General features: G+C 37.7%; 1 protein-coding gene and 1 pseudogene across 1 annotated transcript; one reads left to right on the top strand and one right to left on the bottom strand.

Annotated features, from left to right (window-relative positions):
* Positions 1-4,206: 4,206 nt before the first annotated feature.
* On the top strand, positions 4,207-7,978 carry LOC121793722 (annotated as a pseudogene).
* A 38-nt stretch (positions 7,979-8,016) lies between these two features.
* LOC121797137 (ATPase family AAA domain-containing protein 3-like) lies at positions 8,017-12,210 on the bottom strand. The gene is made up of 8 exons (XM_042195872.1): positions 11,746-12,210; positions 11,578-11,673; positions 10,825-10,935; positions 10,423-10,732; positions 9,995-10,085; positions 9,233-9,566; positions 8,799-8,947; positions 8,017-8,706 (listed from the first exon to the last, which is right to left on the bottom strand). Exons 1-8 carry the CDS (start codon positions 12,019-12,021, stop codon positions 8,178-8,180), a joined length of 1,896 nt encoding a protein of 631 aa, XP_042051806.1. The 5' UTR covers positions 12,022-12,210; the 3' UTR covers positions 8,017-8,177.
* Positions 12,211-23,450: the final 11,240 nt, after the last annotated feature.

Raw genomic sequence — 23,450 nt, 5'->3', positions numbered from 1 at the left:
TGATAATATGCAATAGAACCAAAAATACGCAAAGAATCATAATCAGTTGCAGGTTTACCGGACCATACCTCTAAAGGAGTCTTGCCATCAATGGCAGAACATGGCAAACGATTGACAATGTGTTGAGCGTATGTGATGGCCTCAACCCAAAATTTTCTGTCTAGCCCAGCATTAGACAGCATACAACGAACTTTCTCCACTAGTGTTCGATTCATACGCTCTGACACTCCATTCTGCTGTGGTGTATTTCTCACTGTGAAATGCCGAACTATGCCATACTCCTGGCATACATCTTGGAAAGGATCACTCTTGTATTCTCCACCGTTGTCAGATCGGAGAACCTTGATCTTCCTCCCCATCTGATTTTCAACTTGAGCTTTCCATTTCAGAAAAATCCCAAGGACTTCATTTTTGCTCTTCATAGTGTACACCCAAACTCTCCTGGAAAAATCACCAACAAAAGTGACAAAATAGTGTCTACCTCCAAGTGACGGAGTCTTGGCAGGTCCCCACACATCTGAGTGCACATAATCCAGAATTCCCTTCGTATTATGGATTGTAGTGCCAAATTTCACTCTTCGTTGTTTTCCCAGAACACAATGCTCGCAAAACTCTAATTTGCAAGACTTCGTACCTTTCAATAATCCTTGCTTGGCGAGAATTTGCAATGATCTCTCACCAGCATGTCCCAATCGCAAATGCCAAAGCTTCGTCGCCTCTGCATCCTTCTTATTGCTCGAAGTTGCAGTTGCTACTGTCCCAACAACTGTACTACCTTGGTAGTAATACAAATTGTTCTTCCTCACACCTTTCAGCATCACCAATGCTCCTGAAGTTGCTTTAAGAATTCCATCTCGCATCATCACAACTAGGCCTTTGGATTCTAAGGCCCCCAATGAGATGAGATTCTTCTTCAACTGGGGCACGTACCGCACATCCTTCAAAATTCTAGTGGATCCATCCTGATTCCGTAGCTTGATTGAGCCTATCCCGGTTGTCTTACATGGACTGTCATTCCCCATGTAAACAAGTCCGCCATTGAGTTCTTCGAAATCAAAGAACCACTCCCTGATGGGACACATATGATAGGTGCAACCTGAATCTAATATCCACTCGTCTGGATGCGATGTTGAAGGTGAAACCGTCAAAGAACAATCTGACTCCGCATCATTTTGCATTCAGCAACATTTGCATCTTGCGAAGCCTTTTCTTTCTTCTTCAACTTTGGACAGTCTTTCTTCCAATGTCCTTTCTCATAACAGAAAGCACACTCATCTTTGGCAACTCGCTTTTTCAATTTGGACTTTCCTCTTCTCTCCTTTGATCGGCCTTGTTGACGACCTCTTGCCACTAATGCTTCATCTGTAACTGCTTTGCCTTTCATTTTATCTGCCTTTCGCAATTCATGACTATACAAAGCAGAACATACAGTATCTAAAGACACATTCTCTTTACCGTGGAGTAATGTGGTCTCCAGATGTTCAAATTCATCAGGTAGAGACAACAACAACAACAACATCAATGCCAGATCCTCATCCTCAAATTTCACATCTAAATTTAGCAGGTCTGCTACTAATTGGTTAAACAAAGTAATGTGTTCATTCATAGTGGTACCTGGTCGGTATTCAAATCGGAACAACCTTTTCTTCATAAGGAGCTTATTCTGACCACTCTTCTTCAGAAATTTGTCCTCCAGTGTCTTCCATAATCTATGTGCAGAAGTCTCATTCTTGACAGCATACTTCTGCTCCCTGGACAGACACGACCGAATTGTTCCGCAAGCTAACCGATTTATGGTACTCCAATCTTTATCATCTATATCTTCTGGTTTCTTTTCTTCAATGGCAATGTCAAGACCCTGTTGGAAAAGAGAGTCTAGAACCTCCCCCTGCCACATACCAAAATGGCCAGTACCGTCAAATATCTCCACCGTCAATTTCATATTTGACAGTGGAAACCTCGACCACGATGACGAAGAACTAGCCTTGTTTTCTTGATCATTACCCGCCATTACAGACTCAAAATAAAGTATTCAATATTACAAACAAACAAAACCAAGGACGAACCTTGGCTCTGATACCACTTGTTGAGAAAACCGGGTAATTTTCTCTCAAATAGTGAAATGAACCGATTCAGAAATTTCAGAGTTAACCCAATGGGGTCTACTCGATAAAATTACTTCTCCAAATAAATTCTTTGGAAAGACTGGCGGGGACACTGTCCCTCTTAAATACCAGATTCCTAACAGAATTTATCAGTCGGTGTATTTATCACAATATAAAAACACCCAAAAGAACCTTACAAAACACTACTACCAAACCCGCAAATAATATTGAATACAATATCCCAACATAAAATAAACCCAGAAATAAATGCGGAATAAAATAAATAATAAAGAAAGAACACACCTGAAACTTTGATAACGGAGTTCGGCCAAATTGCCTACGTCTCCGAGCACCCTCTGCAGAGCCCGCTTATATTTAGACGGAGAAGAGAATACAAATTTGGGATGGATTACAAAATGGGGGGTGAGCTCCTTTTATAGGAAGCCACACCCCCAAACTATCTACTCCCCACCGATGTGGGATGGCAAATATTTTGCCAAATTTCAACACAAACATTAGCATAAAAGAGCGAGAGCTGGAAATGCAAAATTAGTACCACAGGCACAGAAACACGAATCACAATGCGCCGATGTCAGGATCGGTGGCGAGCCGCCCTATTCCGATGGTCGTGGCGGTGGATGAAGACGCAGCAGCCGCCGCGGACGATTTGGGGATTTAGGGTGTAAGCATGCATAATTAAGCATAATTAGGGTGTAAGTAAGCATAATTAACTGCTTTAATCGGTCAAAATCGGATTAAAATCGTTGATCGTTTAAAAGTTAATTGAACTGTTAGTGTATGACCGATTGTGATACGAGTTGAAATGTTCGGGATGCAAAAATTCAAAAGATAAAGTTTAGGACCAAAATCGTAAAATGAGTATATGTTTAGAACCAGATTTGGCATTTCCACGTAAAAATATTTCACATTTGTTTTGTATTAGTATTACTACTATTTTCTACTAAGTATTTAAACTTCACAAGCAATGCTTACCTTCTAATGCACGACTTTGATTAATTCTGATTTAACAAATTTTGAACAACATGGTTCGATTTTCAGCCATGATTTTTTATGTGTCCCACCAGTAACAACGTGAACTTTTAATTCTATTTTTTAAATCACATTCATGGCAAATTAATAAAACAAAGGAATGAGTTGTCAATTTTTTTTTACTTTTCAGATAGTTTTAAGTATTCTATAAATATTATTCAGTAATAGTACTCCATGGTTGCAGTGTATACTGACCGAAAATGTAAGGATGATAAATGGCCCTAGTGACTTACCTGGTAAATTGTTACCCCATTCGTTGCAAAATACTTTAGTCTTATTCCATTTATATTGTCTCATTATAATTACGTCATTTATTTTTTTAGTGAAAATTAATGTATATTTCATTTATTTTAAGTACTTTATATTCTTCTCTACATTTCTTTCTTTTCAATTATATTTTTTTTATTTATGCCTTTTATTTATTTAGGGCATCCACAATAAGAATAGCCTCGCCGTAACCCAGTCATAGCCCAGTCACAAACTCCTCCTGCAATAGCGGCCAGTCGATCGGCGAGCGTATTGGCGAGCGCTCGGGAATTGGCGTGCGCATCAGCGAGCGTTCGTGAATCGGCGTGCGCTCGCCGTTTTTCTCGCCGATTTGGCGCTCGCCGGCTGCAATAGTTCGGCGAGCGGACCAACGAGCGCCAAAAATCGGCGAGCCGGTGCGCTCGTCGCTATTAGAGATGCTCCTAGAAAAGTCTCTCTTAACCATAAAAAAGTGACATACTCCACCTAACATATAAATGGAAAATTGTGGAGTAAATGCCAAAACTTGTCCTAGACATATGTTCATTTTACGATTTTGGTCATAAACTTTATCTTTTGAATTTTTGCATCATGAACATTCAACCCGGATCACAATCGGTCTTACGCTACTGTTCCGTCTATATTTAACGGTATTAAACCCGATTTTGACCAAATAAATTGTTAAATTAAACTAGTAAAATTTAAAAGATAAAGTTTAAGACCAAAATCATAAAATTATGACTAATTTTGGGTATTGTTAAATGCCAACTGTGAATTTATATTCAGCACAACACTTTCATTTACCCTTTTTCTCTCTTGAGCAAAATCGAGCTCTCTCTGTGCACCTCACACTGGACAATGGCGGCATTCGGGAGAAATAATGCATTAACAATGGCGACAAACCTCATGAAAACTCTAACTGGATCTTCGAGGAACCTCAGCGGCATCGTTAGTAGCGAAGTTTCCACCTCTCATACCCAAAAATGGATGCAGGTATCTAATTATACATAAGCTGGGGAAATTCGTGTTATTCGTTCTTTTTGTGATGAAAATTTCCGAGCTCTTGTTCTTATTCCATAAATGATTGCTTTTATTGGCGTGGGGGCTTTGTTGATGTCGATTTGAATATCTTATTGGAATCTTAAATTTAAGATGTCCGGTCAACGAAATTTGACCAATAATAAATGTGATGAGATATTTAATTTTGGGAAATTAAATGATATAGCGTTGATCTACGTTCTGCGTAGATGACCGTAATATATTCACTTTCTCAAATCCGATTCCCGATGAGTGAGAAAAAGTGAATTAAAGTTGGCCGACCACATTGTAGCTTTTAATAAAACTATGAGATAAAACTTAGGGAGCAATTATCCCACATAGGAGATGAGACACATTTTTTAATGTGTATTTATTAAGTAACTTTACTACACTTAATAATTATAGTGGACTAAGATGGGTTGAAGAGCCCACGCGCGTCGAGCCCGTGCCCTTGGCAATTGGTCTTTTGGCTTGGTTCTTGGGCTTGTCCCTGGACCCAAACTTAATGTTTTGGACCAACGCTTAGCCAGCAAGACCAGTGGCATGACACATCGTCAACTATGACGCAGTCAAAGTCTACGAGGCTGCCACGTAACGAAGTCCACATGCGACGGATGAACTGGGCGCATGACACATCGTCAACTATGACGCAATCAAAGTCTATGAGGCTGCCACGTAACGAAGTCCACATGCGACGGATGAACTGGGCGTGTACAGCGTTTAGATTCATCGTCGACCACTCCAGCTTTCAAAGACCAGTGGCATGACACATCGTCAACTATGACGCAGTCAAAGTCTATGAGGCTGCCACGTAACGAAGTCCACATGCGACGGATGAACTGAGCGTGTACAGCGTCTAGATTCATCGTCGACCACTCCGGCTTTCAAATTCATTGTCGACCACTCCAGCTTTCAAAGACCAGTGGCATGACACATCGTCAGCTATGACGCAGTCAAAGTCTACGAGGTTGCCACGTAACGAAGTCCACATGCGACGAATGAACAGGGCGTGTACAACGTCTAGATTCATCGTCGACCACTCTAGCTTTCAAATTCGTAACGGCCAGCCGTTACAGCCACGTCATGATGAGCCATAGGGCTGACAAATAGTGCGGATTGGGTCGTTATCGGGTCAACCTGATAATGACCCAACCCAATAAGACTTAACCTGAACCCGACATGTTAAGGAAACTATAAATCCGAACACGAACCCGACCTGCTATCTTCAAATCCGAACACGACCCGCACCCGACACGAACCCGTTATCGACACGATATAATATGGGTTGACACGACACGATAACAACCCAAACCTGATATTACACGATTAAAACCTAATATTACACGATTAAACCTTAATTTTTAACCTAATTTACACAATTAAAATTCGTTTTATACTATTTAAACCTAATTTATAAGAAATTAAAAAAATAAAGTAATATATATATTTTTAAATAATAATAAAAATAATAATATTATTTCTTAATGGGTTACCCGTATCCGACCCGCATCGGACCCGAACCCAACCCGAAATTATCGGGTTCTTAATGGGTCAACCCGATAAGGACACGGATCCAATAAGACTTGACCTCAATCCAATAATTTCGTGCGGATTCGTATCAGATTATCGTGTCGTGTCGAAAATTGCCAGCCCTAATGAGCTATGATGACAACCATCAAGGCTGGGATGACCCCTGCAGTGGACTAGGCCTATAAATAAACTAGTCATTTCTTGCATCAAAACAACATAAAGAGAAGCATCATACTCTCTTTGCATAGCCTTTCTTCCCGAAGCTCTATCATCTCCTCTTCCAGTTCGCCGGAGCTCTGTTGACAGTGGTGTTGCTTCACCAGAGGCGTTGCCGTTTTATCTTTGGGGACGACACACCATAACCGAGAGCACTATCGGGGCGTATCTCATCTTGCGGAAAGAGGACTTTCCTCGACTCGGTTAAGTTTGATTTACAGTTTCGTTTTCATTGTATTTTCAGTTTCAGTTATTCCTTCTTGGGTTGTATTACGCCCGATTTTTTGTTTATCTCTTGTAATTCCATAATATTCACAACATATCTGGAATGGCGAATTTTGTTCGTATTGTTTTTTTAAATCTTTTGTTTTATCAATTGAAAGGGATACGAAGGTCGTAGAAAACTCGAGATTTTTTTGTCATGATTAATTTGGCAGATCAATGTTTTTTTCTCAAAAACGGAAGGGCAAATGCAAAATAATGTTAATATTCTGTTCTTATTTACGTTTCCGGTCCTATATTTCTCCTAGATTGAGTCTCTGTTACGGCTGCAGATGTTTCTGATTGCCTTCTTCTTGAGTTGACTATATTAGACGAAGAGAGGGCATTATGTATGACCTTGACACCTGAAGTTTTGCAATCTGGTTTAGAGGAAATTGTGACTACTGTACGCTATAGAGTGTCTGCACTTGCACTGTTGTCAGTTGATATCCTCGCTTATAGACAGGATATCCATGGACTGGTGTATATTTTTTTGGAAATATGAGGAGTGATAAATGAGATCATCATGGTTTTCCGTTTGTTCTAGTTTAGGAAAATATGAGAGTGGTATGATCTATTTAGGCTATTGAATGAGAGGACAATAAGATATACTATTTGAGTATTGAGTGTATCCGGTTGAGTAGGCTTTGATGATTAAGATCACTCACACTTGAGTTGGGCATTGACCTCTACACCAATTACATGAATGCGTGTAATTTACCAAGCTATTAGGAAACCATTTCCTTGCTCTATCTTGGCTTGTGTATAAAAATAAGCTTGAAATTTGACTATGATTTGTAGATATACATAGTTCAATACCCTCCTTAGTCCATTGCTACTTACTTTTAGGTTATAGTACTACTCAAAATTATCTTCTAGGTTTCAGAAATTGGCACTCTGCCCCTGGTTTGTTCCTATATTAGCAGTTGTGACACATCATCTCCACGAGAAACAGTAATGCAGTCTCGTATTCTAATTATGGTTTACGGATGCTGACATAGGATACGAGTAAAAAGTCTCCAATGGAGTTGATCAATGAAAGTAGAGGACAGGATTGCTGTTTGTGAAGGAGGTTTGTGTTGCTAATATTTGTTTCTGTCGAGATGCAGAATTTGTTATATATCTGAGTTTCCTTCTTTATGAATAGTGAATCAGTGATCATCTTTATAATGTTTTACTAGGTGTCTTACCCTTTTGACTTTACTACAGATAGTAACCCGGCACTGGGTCATCCAATTGAGCTCATATGCCTCGACAAGGACGAGCCAGCTGTGTGCAAGGATTGTGGTTTGCGCTATGTGCAAGGCCATCATCACTAGACAATGTCTCTGGTTGTGCTGTTTTAAAAGCCAGTCATCCCAGTTGTTATAAGCTGTAATTTTCAGATAACATGGTGTTTGGTATTACTGCCAACTATTCTTTCTCCTCAAAATAAGGATGCTTGCACATTTTGAATGAAACTTTGCTCCTGCTGGAGCATTAACATTTTCTTATATAATTTACATTTGCTTATTTTGCAGTTTTCATCATAAGGCGTGGTTTTGTTAGGTGAGTTAATCTTGATAGAGAATAACAAAAAAAATGATATAATGATTTCATTATTGGTGCAAGCACTGTATATAAGCAATGTTGCCAATGCATGCTAAGCTAAGCTACACCAACACTTCCTCGCTTTAGAGGAAAAAGAATCATACATAGTATGATTCATGTTCAATTTCAACACAAAAACCATCAAAGGGTGCTGGACTTGGTTAGGTTCTCTTCAGTTCCAGCTAGTTTCTTTCTTTGATGATGCTCTGCAACTTTGTAATCCACCACCTCGCGAAACAGATCGGAATCCAACACACATTTCTGACTACCGTACACTGCTGCTTGAACACTCGCCATAAGCTTGGCGATTTCTCTTCCAGAAAAGCCTTCCGTCTTTACTGCAGCTTCCCTAATGATTTCATCGTTCAGTCCTTGTGTCTCTATTCTATTTTGCTGCTTCCTGAATAACCTGGCAAATAGTCCTTGCTTTCTTGCCCCTGCTTGTGCTATGTACTTATCCAGGTACAAGTTAAGCAACTTGAAACGCTCATCCTCACCGGGTAAAGGAAATTCTAGGACTTCATCGATACGATCTGAAACAGCTGAATCAAGATCACCAGGGCGGTTCGTTGCAAGAGCAAGGACTATATCCTTGGACTGGTCTCCCGTACGGAACAGGAGTGCATTCAGAGCACTCCTCTGAGCTTCACTCATGTAGGTTTTATTCCGCCTGGAGATGTTCAAATGTTAATATGGAATAATGCTTCATTTAGACTTCGTTTTTATACAAATGAAGATTATGGCAAACATGGTTTGACTCACTCGCACAAGAAGGCATCTGCCTCATCAATGAAAAGCAACAAACCCTTGTTAGATTTCTTGGCCCAATCGAACATCTGGTGTATCTTGGTTACAGCTTGAGAGCCCAGTGGCGCAACATCACCTCCAGTCATCAGTGCATAGTCAAGTCCCTATAAGCATAGCACATAGACGATATTAAAAAAGGGGCTCACAATAATCAGTCATGCCTATCTACGAAAAACCCTTGACTTGTGAAATCACACGTCAGATGTGATGCATGAAAGCCCAATCTCTCGTGCCACCGGGAGAATTACTCGATGACAATAAATAGTGAACCCACATTTTTTTTGTGCGAGTGCAGTTATATTTCTTAATGCCTACTTTAAGCTAAAGCAAGAGTGTTGAAATAATTAAAGCATCCATCAAAAAAGGAAAAGGTTATGATGCCGCCATACAGATTTGTGGGCAAGCTCCCTAGCAGCCATTGTCTTCCCTGTTCCTGGTGGTCCATAGAAAAGCATGTTTCTATATGGTGCCTTATGAACTTTGGTATGTGCAGTTGAACTAGCCAAATGCTCAATCCGTTTCTGGAGGCGAGGATGTAAGATAACATCCCCAAAACCTTTTCTGGCTTGTGAGCCAGAACCTGTCTTAGCACCTCCGTAAAGGGTGCTTATGCCGCGTGAAAACAGCCCAGACCATGGGTATTTACCCCGTGAAGATTCTCGAATCAGGGATGGTTGTCCTAAGATTCGATCCACATAACTCCAAACCACCCTTGCACCCTCTCTGAAATCCAAATATATATTGCAAGTGTTTAGAAAAGCGCTGAAATAAAACTAAAGATTCCAATGCCAATGTAATAAAACTTACATTGTCCTTGAAATGCAATGACCGGAAATAAAATGCATTTTTACAAAATATGTAAGTCAACAAAATGTTAGAACTGAATTTCTTAAAAGCATCACCCAAACTAAAATGGCATGCTTGTTAGAAAGTGGCTCTTGCAGAAGAACAATTTAGTCAAATAACGCAAAACCACATATGGCGATAAATGACAAGTGGATTTAAAATGAGAAAAAAACATAGATATATAAGAGTTTTGAAATGGGTGTGATACTACTTATTTTGGCAAGACGAGTTTTTTTAAGGCGAAGGTAGACAATATACTGCAAAGGATTTTGAGGTTAACAACTTGACATTCATAAATATAGTACCTTGTCGTATAAACACCTGCTGCTAGAGCTGTTACCCCTCCCACTGCCACGACCATCTTATTCTGATCCGTTAAAATAGCCCGTAACCCTCCTACATTTAAGGGAACATTTGGAGTTGGAGAAGTAACATTAAATGAAATATGCAGCCATCTATTGATGATGACTCAAGGCAAGACAAAAATTAAATAAATGGGAATATAAGCTTATACTTTCATAAACAAAAACCAACTTGCCACTAATTTTATAGTAGTAACTCACAAAAGGAATGAAGTTAATCCTCGCACTAAAAGTTCAAAAAGTATATTAGCTTCTAGTAGAATATACAAGCTCGAACAGATGAACAGCAGAGTGTTTGCAACAAAATGAGCAGTGAAACTAAAACAATTTCTAGAAAGGTAAAGATCTGCAGTTTATTCGAGAGAAAAAACCTCCAATGTGATCAAATGCTGTGTTAATAGTAGCAATCCATTTCTCTCGCTCTGCATTTGCACGTTCAACTAGCATTCGTCTGCTGACATCCTCTCCGAGCTTGGCCTCATGGGCTCTTCCCTCTGCTTCAGCCATAGCCCTGACCCTAATAGTTTCACGTTCTATCTCAGCCTTCTCTCTTTCAGTTTGACGATGCTGTGCTTGAATTTGTTCCTCGCTTGCTCGTCTAGCAGCCTCTTGCCTCAAAGAGGATTCCTCTTGCATTTTTACAAGTTCTTGATTTCTACCCCTTTGGTGTTCACCCTCTGCCTGCAAAGCTCCAGATTTACATGATACTCCTAGAAACCTAATACAGGAAAAACCTAATGCTTCACTGCATGTGCATGTAAAGGATCACATACCTGCATTCTTTTCCTGGCTAATTCGTCTTCGTATCTAGCCATCTGTGATTTTATTTCTGCTTTTTGTTGAGCTAACTTTTTCTGCTCATGGTGGACTATTGATTGTTTCTCCTGGAAAATATAGAAACATTATTCATTTTTCTTCCTACAATCTTGTCATTAATGATTGATATTGAAGCATTGAAAAGCACCCCAAATCTCTAGTTCTCAGGCCTTGGAAGAGGAAATATTGACGGGTATTGAAAATGATACTATTCCTAGTTCTGTTTCTTGATTGGTGAAGTTATACGCGGGGTTCTTTCATAAGAATTATTAAAGAGTCACAATTTTCATTTAATGATAATGAGAGTTAAAACCCTCTGAACTCTAAATAAAGCAATGAAGTAACTGTTGCTTAGCGAAAAGAATGTGCAAGATTACTTAGTGAATAACAAAGAAAAAGCTCAACAACATACACTCGTCATTCATATTCCTGCTCAAATAAACACAATACTACTTGTTTTACAAGAGATTCGATCTCAATTTTACCAGCTAAAATGCCATCATGTCGAGAAAGACATGTAATGTGGTAGGAAATACACTCACTATTAAACATGAAATCTTGTGCTTCCAAATGATTCCACAACAATTAATCTTTACTCAATCTAAATTATGATAAATGCCAATTATGAAAAGAAGAAAAATAACTGGAAATCAAATTATTATGAACAAGGTTAATTTTAAACTGGAAGCAAACAGTGCGACGAAACTTACAGATTCGGCTTGAGCTTGAATTGTCTTGAATTCCGTAGCTTTTGAGCTTAATTCTTGCAGTTTAGTTTCTTCTCGCTTTTTCATAAACTCAAACGCCTAAGCCAAAAAAAATCCTCAATCAAACAGCTTAACTAATCCGGGAACCAAAAAAAAAGGAAAACTTCAAACCTTCTTAGCACCATGCTGAGAGCTGGAAACCTCCTTCAAAGCATCGACGCCCCTCTCCAAAGCCTCCGGGTCGAATCCGGCTGAAGTCGTTCTCGGATTATTATTGCGAACCCGTTGTGGCTCGTCTGCTGCCGGCTCAGGAGTCTCCGACTCAGCCGCGGGAGGCGAATTAGAGAATGGCAAAAAACTGGGGCGTCCATCTGCATGGGCTTCGTCGACGCGGAAGGCAGAGTAGGTTAGCGCAGCTAGAATCCAGGATGCACAATTTTTTGCCATAATCTCAACGGGGATTTTAATTACTCAATTAGAAAGGTCTATTTCGTGGTTTTGATGCATAAATAGGAAGTGAATTAAGAGTGAGTAATAGTTTCTTGATTGATAAGAAAACAGAGTATTGGCGGAGACGCCATTGGAGGTGCTGAGGAAGAGAAACTTCAGGGTTTATGTAGGGTTTGAGGGTTTAGGTTTAAATTCCAGTCAAATCCGGTCTAGCAAATAATAACTCAACTTTTAATAACTTTTCTCAAAAAATAGTTTTACAGAATCTTCAGAGTGGTGTTTATTTCATTTACTAATATAAAAAAAAGGTCAATACTTGAAAATGCAAGGAGGATATTTTCAATTCGATATGAGAAGTTATAATTCATAATAATTTAAATAAACATCTATGTTGGTTATGATAAAATAATTATAATTTTAGATTTGATTATAGACGCTAATATCATAAACATAAAATACTTTTCATTTTTTTACATAAATTTAACATTGATTGTTAAAATTATAAATTTTGACAATTTCTCAAAAGCATTCTCAAAAGTACTACTCTTCCACTTCCAATTTGAGATGATATACTTATGGATTGGGTCAGGGTCATTATGGACAGTCTGGCACAGTGAAACCCAATTTTCATTGGGCTCGTGCCCATCTTAGAGCACCCAAATTGTGGCTTTTTTTTTATTAACCAACAAAATAAAGGGATATTACTATAGTGGTGTACGTCCTTGCACAATCATATGGAGTAATAATAATTAATTCAATTCATTTACATAGTGTTGTAGTACGATAAATGTGAGGAATTATTTTTACATTTAATTTTTGTTTTATTTTAAAAATCATTCAATTCATTTTCTCGTATATAGTTGTACGTTCTTGCATATTTCATCGTAATACTCCGAATATTGAAATTTTCCCTAAGTGATATTAAATCTTAATAAAATGTTAATCAGTATTGAATAATGTAAATTATTAAGTACAAGTGTGATTTTCATATAAAATAATATTTTGATAGTGGATATCATGATATGTGTTTTTATATGCATAAGTAGTTTGTTGGATATTTTGGAATAAATGAAGCCCAAATATTTATTTCTACTTATTTTCGCATGTCCACTATGAATTTAATAGGGTGATATTTATTTATAATTTATTCCGAATGACACCTAAGGATTTTGTAGATTATATTAGTTAGCCAAGTGTCCAAACTGGCATGAGGTATGTCAAAACATGGTTACTGAAATACATGAAAACATGAAGTAATTTAATTTAAATGAGCTTGCCATATATAGAACAAATTAATACTATTCACCTTATTTAGGTTGAGCTCAATATAACAGTATTAATAAATTTAATATTTTTTTTAATGTTTGAATTATCTATTAATAATGACACGTCCTATATGTAACAAATATAAGAAACTAATTTAACACGTATAGTACATATCGCATATCCCTAAGAATGCCATCACTTTTTTACTTTTAATAATTTACGTGTATACATATATAATTCTTCACAAAAATACTCTCAAGCATACACACGTTTTGTTACACATACATATACTCATATGAATTATTTTAAGAAAATAACATAAATCAAAATTACCTATATATTCGACTATACCGAGTTGATTATTACACTCAATATATCTATAGTATAAATGACAATATAATATGTAATAATAATAAAATATGCTCATATGCAAAATAATGCAGGTTTCAGGTTAGGGATGTCACAGAAAGTCTCTTAAAATCGCCGCTTCTTGGTGTAAACTTGATTGCTAGGGTTTGCAGAATGAGGGGAGCGAGAGTGGAGTAGTGGGGGGAGAGAGCGTCGGTGTTTATGGTAAATCGTCGATTCACAGTGTAAAGGTGGAGGCAGCGAGATTTTATCAATTAAGGGCATCTATCGATGGTTGGAAGGAGTAATGGCGGGAGAGAGAGAGATATCTTCACTAATTTGATTCAGTTTCAAATTTCAGAAATGACTAAAATGCCCATGCCTGCAATACTTAATACATTAGACTGCAATGTTTACTTTATTCACGAAATTCAATCCTAGGCATTAGATTATGAAATCTAACAAACTATACTGATGGTATGTTATCACTCAAAGTATGGTGGCACCATAGTCCCCCTGCGTGTATATATGCATAATTAGTTTGTTAGATATTTTGGAATAAATAAAGGCCAAATATTTATTTCTACTTATTTTCACACGGCCACTATGAATTTAACAGGGGTGATATTTATTTTTATTCCAAAATGACACCTAAGGATTTTGTGGTATATTAGTTAGTAGTTAGCCAAGTGTCCAAACTAGCATGGGGTGTGTCAAAACATGGTTAATCGAATACATGAAGACACGAAGTAATTTAATTAAAATGAGCTTTGCCTATATTTGTGATATGTTTCAAGCCAAATTTGTACGTACTACATAGTAGAACAAATTGATACTACTCGCCTTATTTAGGTTGAGCTCAATTTAACAGAATTAATCAATTTAATAGAATCTCTGTGAGACAGTAGTCCTATTTTTCTTTAGAATTCTTTCAAGAGACCCCTATCATCTTTAGGATAGTGTATTATATTGAATAATTAGAATCCTGTTACCGCCTTACCCCTAAAATGAGTATACAAACAAATTAAAATACTACTAATACCTAAAAATTCATGCACAAATTAATTTATGATCCGACAATAATGTTATAGATATTCAGCAGTTGCAATATTAATACCACTCGTAGCGGCGGGTGGAACTGGTCCCCTATTGAACTAATAAAAACTAAACAAATTAAAAATAAATAAAATCAAATAAAATTATAATCTCTTCTTCCATAATAGATATCAATTTTTATTAAAATTTATTTTATAAAAATGTCACACTTAACATATAAAATAAATATCTTCTAAAATAATCATGTGCTATAATCAGTGGCGGAGTTGTGAAGGTAGAGGAGTTTTATGGGCAACAATTTTACAAAAAATCAGGGGTATTTTTGTAATTTCATATTAAAAATGAAATTAACTATTATCTAATATTTCATTAAGGTTAACCTTCACCAATAATCAACAGATTCTGAACAATCTACTCCAACTGCTGTGCATGCGTTGTATTCTACTACTTCTCTCTCTTTAATTCTCTATTTCTCCTTCTTGCTTAAAACAATTTTATTCTTAAGTATTTTTTTCAATATATTATTTTAATATTGATTGCTTCTATTGCTAGAAAATTAATTGTGTGGAAATTCATCAAGAATTCTCTACTTAATAGTATCGAAAACCAACTGTATAGGATTGCTTAGTTCCTTATATTAAAAATGATATAGAAGAGAAGACGAAGAATACATTTGTTAATGTTACTCATAAAACTATTATGCACCGATTACAGAAGATGAAAATAGAAGAGAAATGTCTTGATATGATTATATTTTGACTTTTTTATTTATACATTATGATTTATTTAATATCACTTACTTTTCACAAGAATATGCACTTTTAGTTGGACACAAGTTTTAATGCATAATTGGTAAAATAATAAAGAAAAAAATAGTTTCCAAATTTAGAAAGTGTATATTCTTGTGGAATAGACTGAAAAGGAAAGAGTGCATATTTTTGTTGGACGGAGGAAGTATTTTTTAATTTTATTTTTAGACTCCCCACCATTAAAATTTTGCATCCGCTACTTGTTATAATATTATGGGTTTAAGGATATATATGCACAAACATATTTGTTTTTTTTTTGTTTTTACATGCATAATTAGCTATATTTACATTTAGGGATATGTTGATATTTGATAAGGCTAATTTCATGCATCGGTTAGGGGTTAAATTCAACAATTTAAGGGGTCTAACACATCTTTTAAGCCAGGTGTGTAGAAGGAATCTCCAGGCCCAGGAATGAAGGTAGATAATCGCCTGGCGAAGGATTTGGCGAGAAAGTGAGCATAATGAAGGAAAAATTGCCAGACGGATGAGATCGCTAGCTGAAGGGCAGAACAGAGATTTCAAGAGAAGGCTTTTAGAAGATCGCCTCCACATCTATAAAAGATAGAGCATGCAACATGAATAGGAGGAGGACTTTTGGCTCCGAGCTCACTCACACACTCTTCTACACACACTTGGGGGAATCAGAAGTCTAGGGGTTTTTGGGGTTCATTTTCAGTTTGAAGTTGTGTACCACCGTCCTTACGTAGGGCGAAGAAACAATTTACTGCTTTCATTTTAGTTTTCTGTTCGGATTTCTACCGAGTCTTCGCTGTTCGAAGCTCGGCTTTCGTATTTGCTGAAATATTAATGATCTATCTATGGAACTTATATTTTCTGTGATTCTGAATTTTGTGGTTGTTTACTTGAATGGATGCTTTTGCGCACTTGATCTGGTGAATCGGAGTTGAATCGAGGTTGAATCGTCGTTGATCGAAGTGGATCTGTTGAATCGGAGCTCATGGAGTTGTTTCTGATAGTAGTTAGGTTCGGATTGCTTGGATCCGGAGTGGATTAAGCGTCTGACGTGTGGATCTGAAGCTGAGTTGGTTGATTGTGTATGAAGTTGATGATCCGTTTCTGTGTTTTTGTTTCGATTCGTCTAGTATATGTAGATCTGTTCTGTTTCTGATTAATCGCTAGTTTCCGACGTATGAATTATTGTATTTTGTTTGAATCTGGATCATTACTCTGTTTTCTTCATGTTCGTGTTTAAATCAGGTAACGAGATGCAGGTCGTTGTCGGTAAAATTCATAGTTTCTTATTTGCAGCTTTTCATCCGTACTTTACCTTTTCTGGAAATGGTCCCCACAGCAAGTTTGATCTCTGTTTAGTTAGTTTAGAAAGTCGTTAACTAGGTCGAGGAAGTTTGTTTGAGATATTGAAGTCAAGATGATGTCCCATGTCTGCATGATATTTTCAGTTTCCTAGGTCTAGTGTTAGTTTTTATTCCCCAGCCTAGTTATAATTTTCTTCTCAACCAAAATATTGCGTGGCAACAGCCAAACCCTTTTCCAGAATCTCTTAAATGCCTTCTTACGCATCCATCTTCGTGGGATCGACCCTTACTTCCTTGTACTAATTCATAGTATAGCGGGTTGAGGGTTTTTTTTGAACGCGGAATTTGTGTGTCCGACGACCGAGACTTCCAGGATCCTCTGAGTTCCTAGACCTTGTGATCTAGCGGATTCTCAGGATTTGAGAAGCTTGACCTAGCACAAAAGCACACACATATTCTAAATAAAGACCAAGAGCTTACAGAGTCATATAAGTTTTGCCCATGCGGTACATGCATAGATTACTAAAACTAGGGTTGTCAATCCTAGATCTGTTACTCCTAAAAGCTCCTAAGACCCTTATAAAGTCCTCACTCTCAATTAACAGTTCCGTTTTAAGGGAAGCCAATTGTAGTGTCTACTAAGTGGATCTAACTCGCCAATCTCCTCTCACGATTATGTAGCAATTTATATTAAATAATCACCGAATGTGTCACTCAAACATTGAGTATTATAGAACAACTTAGGGAAGAAACGAAGTAAAAACAAAACAGATATTAAATAGAAAACGAAATTGTATAACCAAAGTCGTTACTAACACATCCCTAGAATCCTATGAATTTAGTTACACATAATTGAATAAGCTAAAAACATAGAATGAAGGGAAAACAATGAGAATATAAGAACTAAAACAAATAAAACCCAAAGGTTTAATCCTTGAAGCCTTGATCTTCTCTTGATTCCTTCTTCAAGCTCTTGCACAATGAAGAACACTCAAATTTATGATCTAGAATTAGATGGCAAAAAGAAGATCCTTAATGAAGAGGTTTGAGGGGGTATTTATAGGGTAAAAATCGAGCTCCAGCAAATAAGGTAAAAGATGGCTAAGTTTGGTAAATCTTGGGGAGAAAGTAGGTCAATTCTGTGCGCCGCGTTTTCGCAGCGGGCCGCTGCACCTTGGCCAGTGGTCGCTGCATGTTGATCCGTAGCCTCTGCATCCTGGATAGCGGTCGCTACACTATGTTGCAGCGGTCGCTGTGAATAATCCCGTAGCTTCGGAAACTCTTCGAGAGGTCGCTGCGCACTCCCTAGCGGTCGCTGGGCGTGTTTTTCGTTTCAGCACAACTTTCTCTGGAACACACCGCTATTGGCTCAGCGGTCGTTGGGCCTCAACGGTCGCTGTGTGAGTTGCAGCGGACCACTGGTCGTCTCGAAAACTTCAGATTTCCAACTTCGACTTTTTGCTATCTTTTTAGGCTCAAATATGCACATTTCTCACAAAATACGTCAAAATATCAAAATAGAGAAAATATGCAAAATATGGACATGGATTGTGATTTTGACATTAAAAACGGACCAAATAAAGACCTTAAAACAGTGCAAAATCCGAGCGTATCAGACACGCGGCTGAGCAGAGCCGCTTCTAGCTAATTCTCCACTGGCGACGCCCCTAACATAACCATCCTAATCGAGCTCAGGTCGAAGTTATCCACCAACGGAATTATTAGTGACATAGATGTTTTATATTTTTATTAGTGTGATGGTAGAATGTGTCGCAGAATTATTTCACCTACTGACATAGATCAATTATGTCTTGAACTAGTCTTTTCAAGTGACGTTTCAAAGCTAATAAATATGATTTTTATATTTCTACGGCCGAGGGCTATATAAGTAAATTATATGTAATTTAAGACTGAAATAGTGTTTCACATTTTATTATCATTGAATTTTTCATGATAATAAAACAGTCATTTACAGCCATAATTCAACGGGCCATTCCCAATTAAATGAGTGATGCACTATTTTTTAGCGCTATAAATACCTGCAAGTATACATAGTAGATCTACTATAGCTAAAGGTCAGTACCAGTATATCGAACACAGAGAATATAATTGCAACTGACTATCATGTACTAAGCGTCAAATTATATCTAGAGAAACAAGAGTTATGGAGTTTTAAAATAAAGTAAAAGAAACAAAAGAAATAAGATAGATTAGGAAAATAGAGTAATTTCCAGGATAATGATTTCACTAACTCTTTAGTTATTCTAATTAGTTCTACGTTCATCCGACTCAAGTTTAACCACGATTTCTCCCTATCATGCATCAATATTCTTGTCACAATTATTGTATGAACATATAAGATAAACCAATCAAAGCTATTACCGATCAAAGATTGACAATAATCAAGGTAACGACCAATTAGTCGAACAAAAGTTCAAGAAAAATCAAGTGGAACGAGTTCTGAACATTAATATCATTGGCAACTCGGTCTAATGTGTCCCTAAACATACGTGTTTCTAAGTTCTTCATCTTATGCTCATGACACAATTTACCTCGGGTTTTATAAACAAAAACAAAAACTAAAAACAAAAACCTAAACTCACGATCCACCACTTCATCCCCTCAAACTTATTTACAACAAAGTGTAAAATAAGTTTGTAGAGTTGGTAGGGACGTGAGTAAACTATGAAAACTGTAAAGATACCTAGAAAATTTTTCGCTTGGTGGCTAGATGGGGCAAAAATTCGAAAATCGAAAAATTGCGGCTGGAAAACTGTAAAATGGTGATAAGGCTCGTTTAATGCATTGGTTTTGAGTGATATTACATGCTTTTTGGGGGAGATAATGCGCAAATTTGAGCTTAAATGTGCAGATATTTGCTAGGTCAAGTAGATGCTGCACATTGACCGAGCAGATGCAAAATGAGCATAAAAGGAGTAAAAATTGTCAAAAATCCGCTAGGTCAAGGAGAAGTATCAGGAGAGCAGGTGCATGAAAAATCTGTCGGACCTAGGAACGCACACAAATTATCCGAGGCAGGGAAAATGGAGCAGAAAAAGTGAAGAAATGAACAGTTTTAAAAGATAATATTTTAAGGGTATAAACGTCAAATCATGAATAACATACCCTAGGGATTTGTTATTAAAAATGATTAAAAGAGACTCACAGTTTTCATTTAATGAGAATGAGAGCTAAACTCTATCAGCTCTAAATAAAGCAATGAAGACACAGTTGCTTAGCGAAAAGAATGTGCAAGATTACTGAGTGAATAACAAAGAAAAAGCTCAACAACGTACGCTCGTCATTCATATTCATGCTCAAATAAACACAATACTACTCGTTTTACAGGGGATTTGATCTCAATTTTCCCAGCTAAAATGTCGAGAAAGACGTAATGTGGTAGGAAATTACCCTCAATCTATCAAATATGAAATCTTGTGCTTCAAATGGTTCCACAACAATTAATCTTTACTCAATCTAAATTATGATAAATGCCAGTTAAGAAAAGAAGAAAAAAAAAACTGAAAATCAAATTGGTATGAACAAGGTTAATTTTTTACTAGAAGCAAACAGTGCTGCTTGAGCTTTAATTGTCTTGAATCCCGTAGCTTTTGAACTTAATTCTTGCTGTTTAGTTTCTTCTCGCTTTTTCATAAACTCAAACTCCTAAGCCAGAAAAATCCTTCAATATGTTATCAAGATATTATAAATCAAACAGCTTAACTAATCCGAAAAAAAAAACTTCAAACCTTCTTAGAGCATCCCCATATGTGTTCATGCCAAAGAGTACGGATGTGGGCCCGGACGCACTTTTATTACTTTTTAACTCTCTGCTCTTAGGCAAGAGTACAACACCTACATCCATGCTCTTCCGCAAGGACATGCTCAAGGGTCCTACCATTCTATTATTCAATTTAAATAAAAACATTTCCACAATATTAAAATGCATTAAAAATACCCGAAATACTGTTACAAATTACAAAAAAATTAAAAATTACATAATTAAAATCCTAAAAATTAAAAATTATATAATTAAAATCCTAAAAATAAAAAATTATATAATTAAAATCCTAAAAAATAAAAATTACATAATTAAATTCATAATATTAAAAAAACCCACTACTCATGGCCGAATTTCGTCCAAATGTGTTTGATTAGGTCTTCTTGCAGCTCAGTGTGAGTTCGAGTATCGTGCATTGTGTTTCTTGTTTCGATCCTCTCACCCACCGTCGTATGCACATCTCGGCGTGGGGGAGACCTGGCGGTTGAGCTTCCGGCTTCATCCTCGCCGTAAAAGTTAGCCGCCCTCGGTCCTTCGTCAGCTATAATCATGTTGTGCAAGATAATACACGTGTACATGATGTCGGCGATATTCTTAACGTACCACAGCAGAGACGGGGCCTTCACAATGTTGAATCGGCCTTGAAGGACCCCAAAAGCTCTTTCGACGTCTTTCCGAGGAGACTCTTGACACTGCGCAAAAAGAACCTATCTCGGGTCTTGCGGATTGCTGAACGTCTTCACGAAAGTCGACCACCTTGGGTAGATACCATCGGCGAGATAGTAACCCATGTGGTATGCATTTCCGTTGACGGTGAAGTCGATCGTCGGTGCTACACCATCCAAAACATCATTGAAGATTGGTGAAGAATAGAGCACGTTCAAGTCGTTGTTGGATCCGGCAATACCGAAATATGCATGCCAAATCCATAGGCGGTAGTCGGCGACCGCTTCAAGGATAAGTGTTGGGCCGACGCCTTTGTGGCCGCTTAAGTGTTGCCCCCTCCAAACAGTCGGACAATTCTTCCACTTCCAATGCATGCAGTCAATGCTGCCAAGCATACCGAAAAATCGTGGACTGTTTCGTGAAGGCGAAGTAACTATTGACAATCATCGGTGGTGGGTGCCCAAAGGAATTCCTCACCGAAAGCAGAACGAACACCGTCGCAAAATTTTTTAAGGCATAGGATTTTAGTTGACTCACCGACATGCAAATACTCGTCGAAGAGGTCAGCTGTTTGCCCAATAGCAAGTTGTCGGATGGCACAAGTATACTTCTGCAACGCCGAGAGACTTTCCTGACCGGTTGCGTCTCTACTTGATTGAAAGTATTCAACACGGGCGGACAATGTGTTGACAATACGCATAAACAACCGTTTTGACATGCGAAAATAGCAACGAAAGTAATCTTCCGGAAACCGCAGCTGGTCGGAAAAATAGTTGGCAACTAGCCTTTCTTTGGCTCCCTCTCGGTCACGAGTGATGTAGCGGTGAATTGGTCTAGTTGGCCGAGGAGGTGGGGCGGGGGTAGTGGTGGCGACATAGGCGGCACAATATTGTTCATAATATTATTGTTCTTCGCGCTCCGCTTCCGCCATGATATCGGTGAAATCCATTTGAGAGGGTTTGAGTGAGAGAGGAAGATGTAGATAAGTTGTATGGAAAAATATGAATTAGAGATGAATGAGAGATGATTTGATGTGAAAAATGGATGATGAATGTGTGTATTTATAGATGATTTTGGGAATAAAAAAATTATAAAAAATTTAAAAAAACCGTAATAAAAACGGCCACATTTTTGGTAACTTGAATTTTTTTTTTAAATTTTTGGTATTATTTTCGAATTAAAAAAAAAGAATTTTCAACTAATAATCCGTTGGCCAATAGAAACGCGCCGCGTAGCCTGCTCAGCGGCACGGACGTGCTCGATGAATCGAGCAACGCCGTGCCAGCGGCGACAGCAGTGCAGCGCCAGCGGCACGTACACCGTCTGTCCCAGCGAGCACCGCTGCGGATACCCACCATGCTGAGAGCTGGTAACCTCCTTCAAAGCATCGGCGCCCCTCTCAAACGCCTCCGGGTCGAATCCAGCTGAAGTCGTTCTCGGATTATTATTGCGAACCCGTTGTGGCTCGTCTGCCGGCGGCTTAGCCGGCTCAGGAGCCTCCGACTCAGCTGCGGATGGCGAATTAGAGAATGGCAAAAAACTGGGGCGTCCATCTGCGTGGGCTTCGTCGACGCCGAAGGCAGCGTAGGTTAGTGCGGCTAGAATCCAGGATGCACAATTTTTTGCCATAATCTCGACGGGGAATTTAATTACTTAATTAGAAAGGTCTATTTCTTGGTTTTGATGCATAAAATAGAAAGTGAATTAAGGGTGAGTAATAGTTTCTTGAGTGATAAGAAAACAGAGCATTGGAGGAGACGCCATTGGAGGTGCTGAGGAAGAGAAGCATCAGGGTTTATGTAGGGTTTCCGGTTTTTGTGAGAAATGGCTTTTTTTTATCCAAACCGGAATGCGAGTCAAACCCGGTCTAGATTTGACCTATGCAAATAGAAATAGTAACTCAATTTTTATAACTTTTCTCAAAAAATAGTTTTACAGACTTTCAATTATTAGTTGAGTATATAAAAGGTCAATACTTGAAAATGGAAGGAGGATACTTTCGATATGAGAAGTTACGATTCATACTAGTAATTTAAATAAACATCTATGTCGGTTATATAACGAGATTATGATTTTATATTTGATTTTAGCCGCTAATATCATAAATATATAATACTCCCTCCGTCCCATAATAAGAGTCATATTTAGTTATGACATATATTTTAAGAAATATAAAAAAAATGAATTGAATAAGTTAATGGAATATGAGTTTCACTTATA

The sequence above is a fragment of the Salvia splendens genome, chromosome 3 (assembly GCF_004379255.2).
Source record: "Salvia splendens isolate huo1 chromosome 3, SspV2, whole genome shotgun sequence".
Classification (NCBI taxonomy): domain Eukaryota; kingdom Viridiplantae; phylum Streptophyta; class Magnoliopsida; order Lamiales; family Lamiaceae; genus Salvia; species Salvia splendens.
Note: the sequence above shows the minus strand (reverse complement) of the source record. Positions and strands in the feature narration are given on the sequence as shown.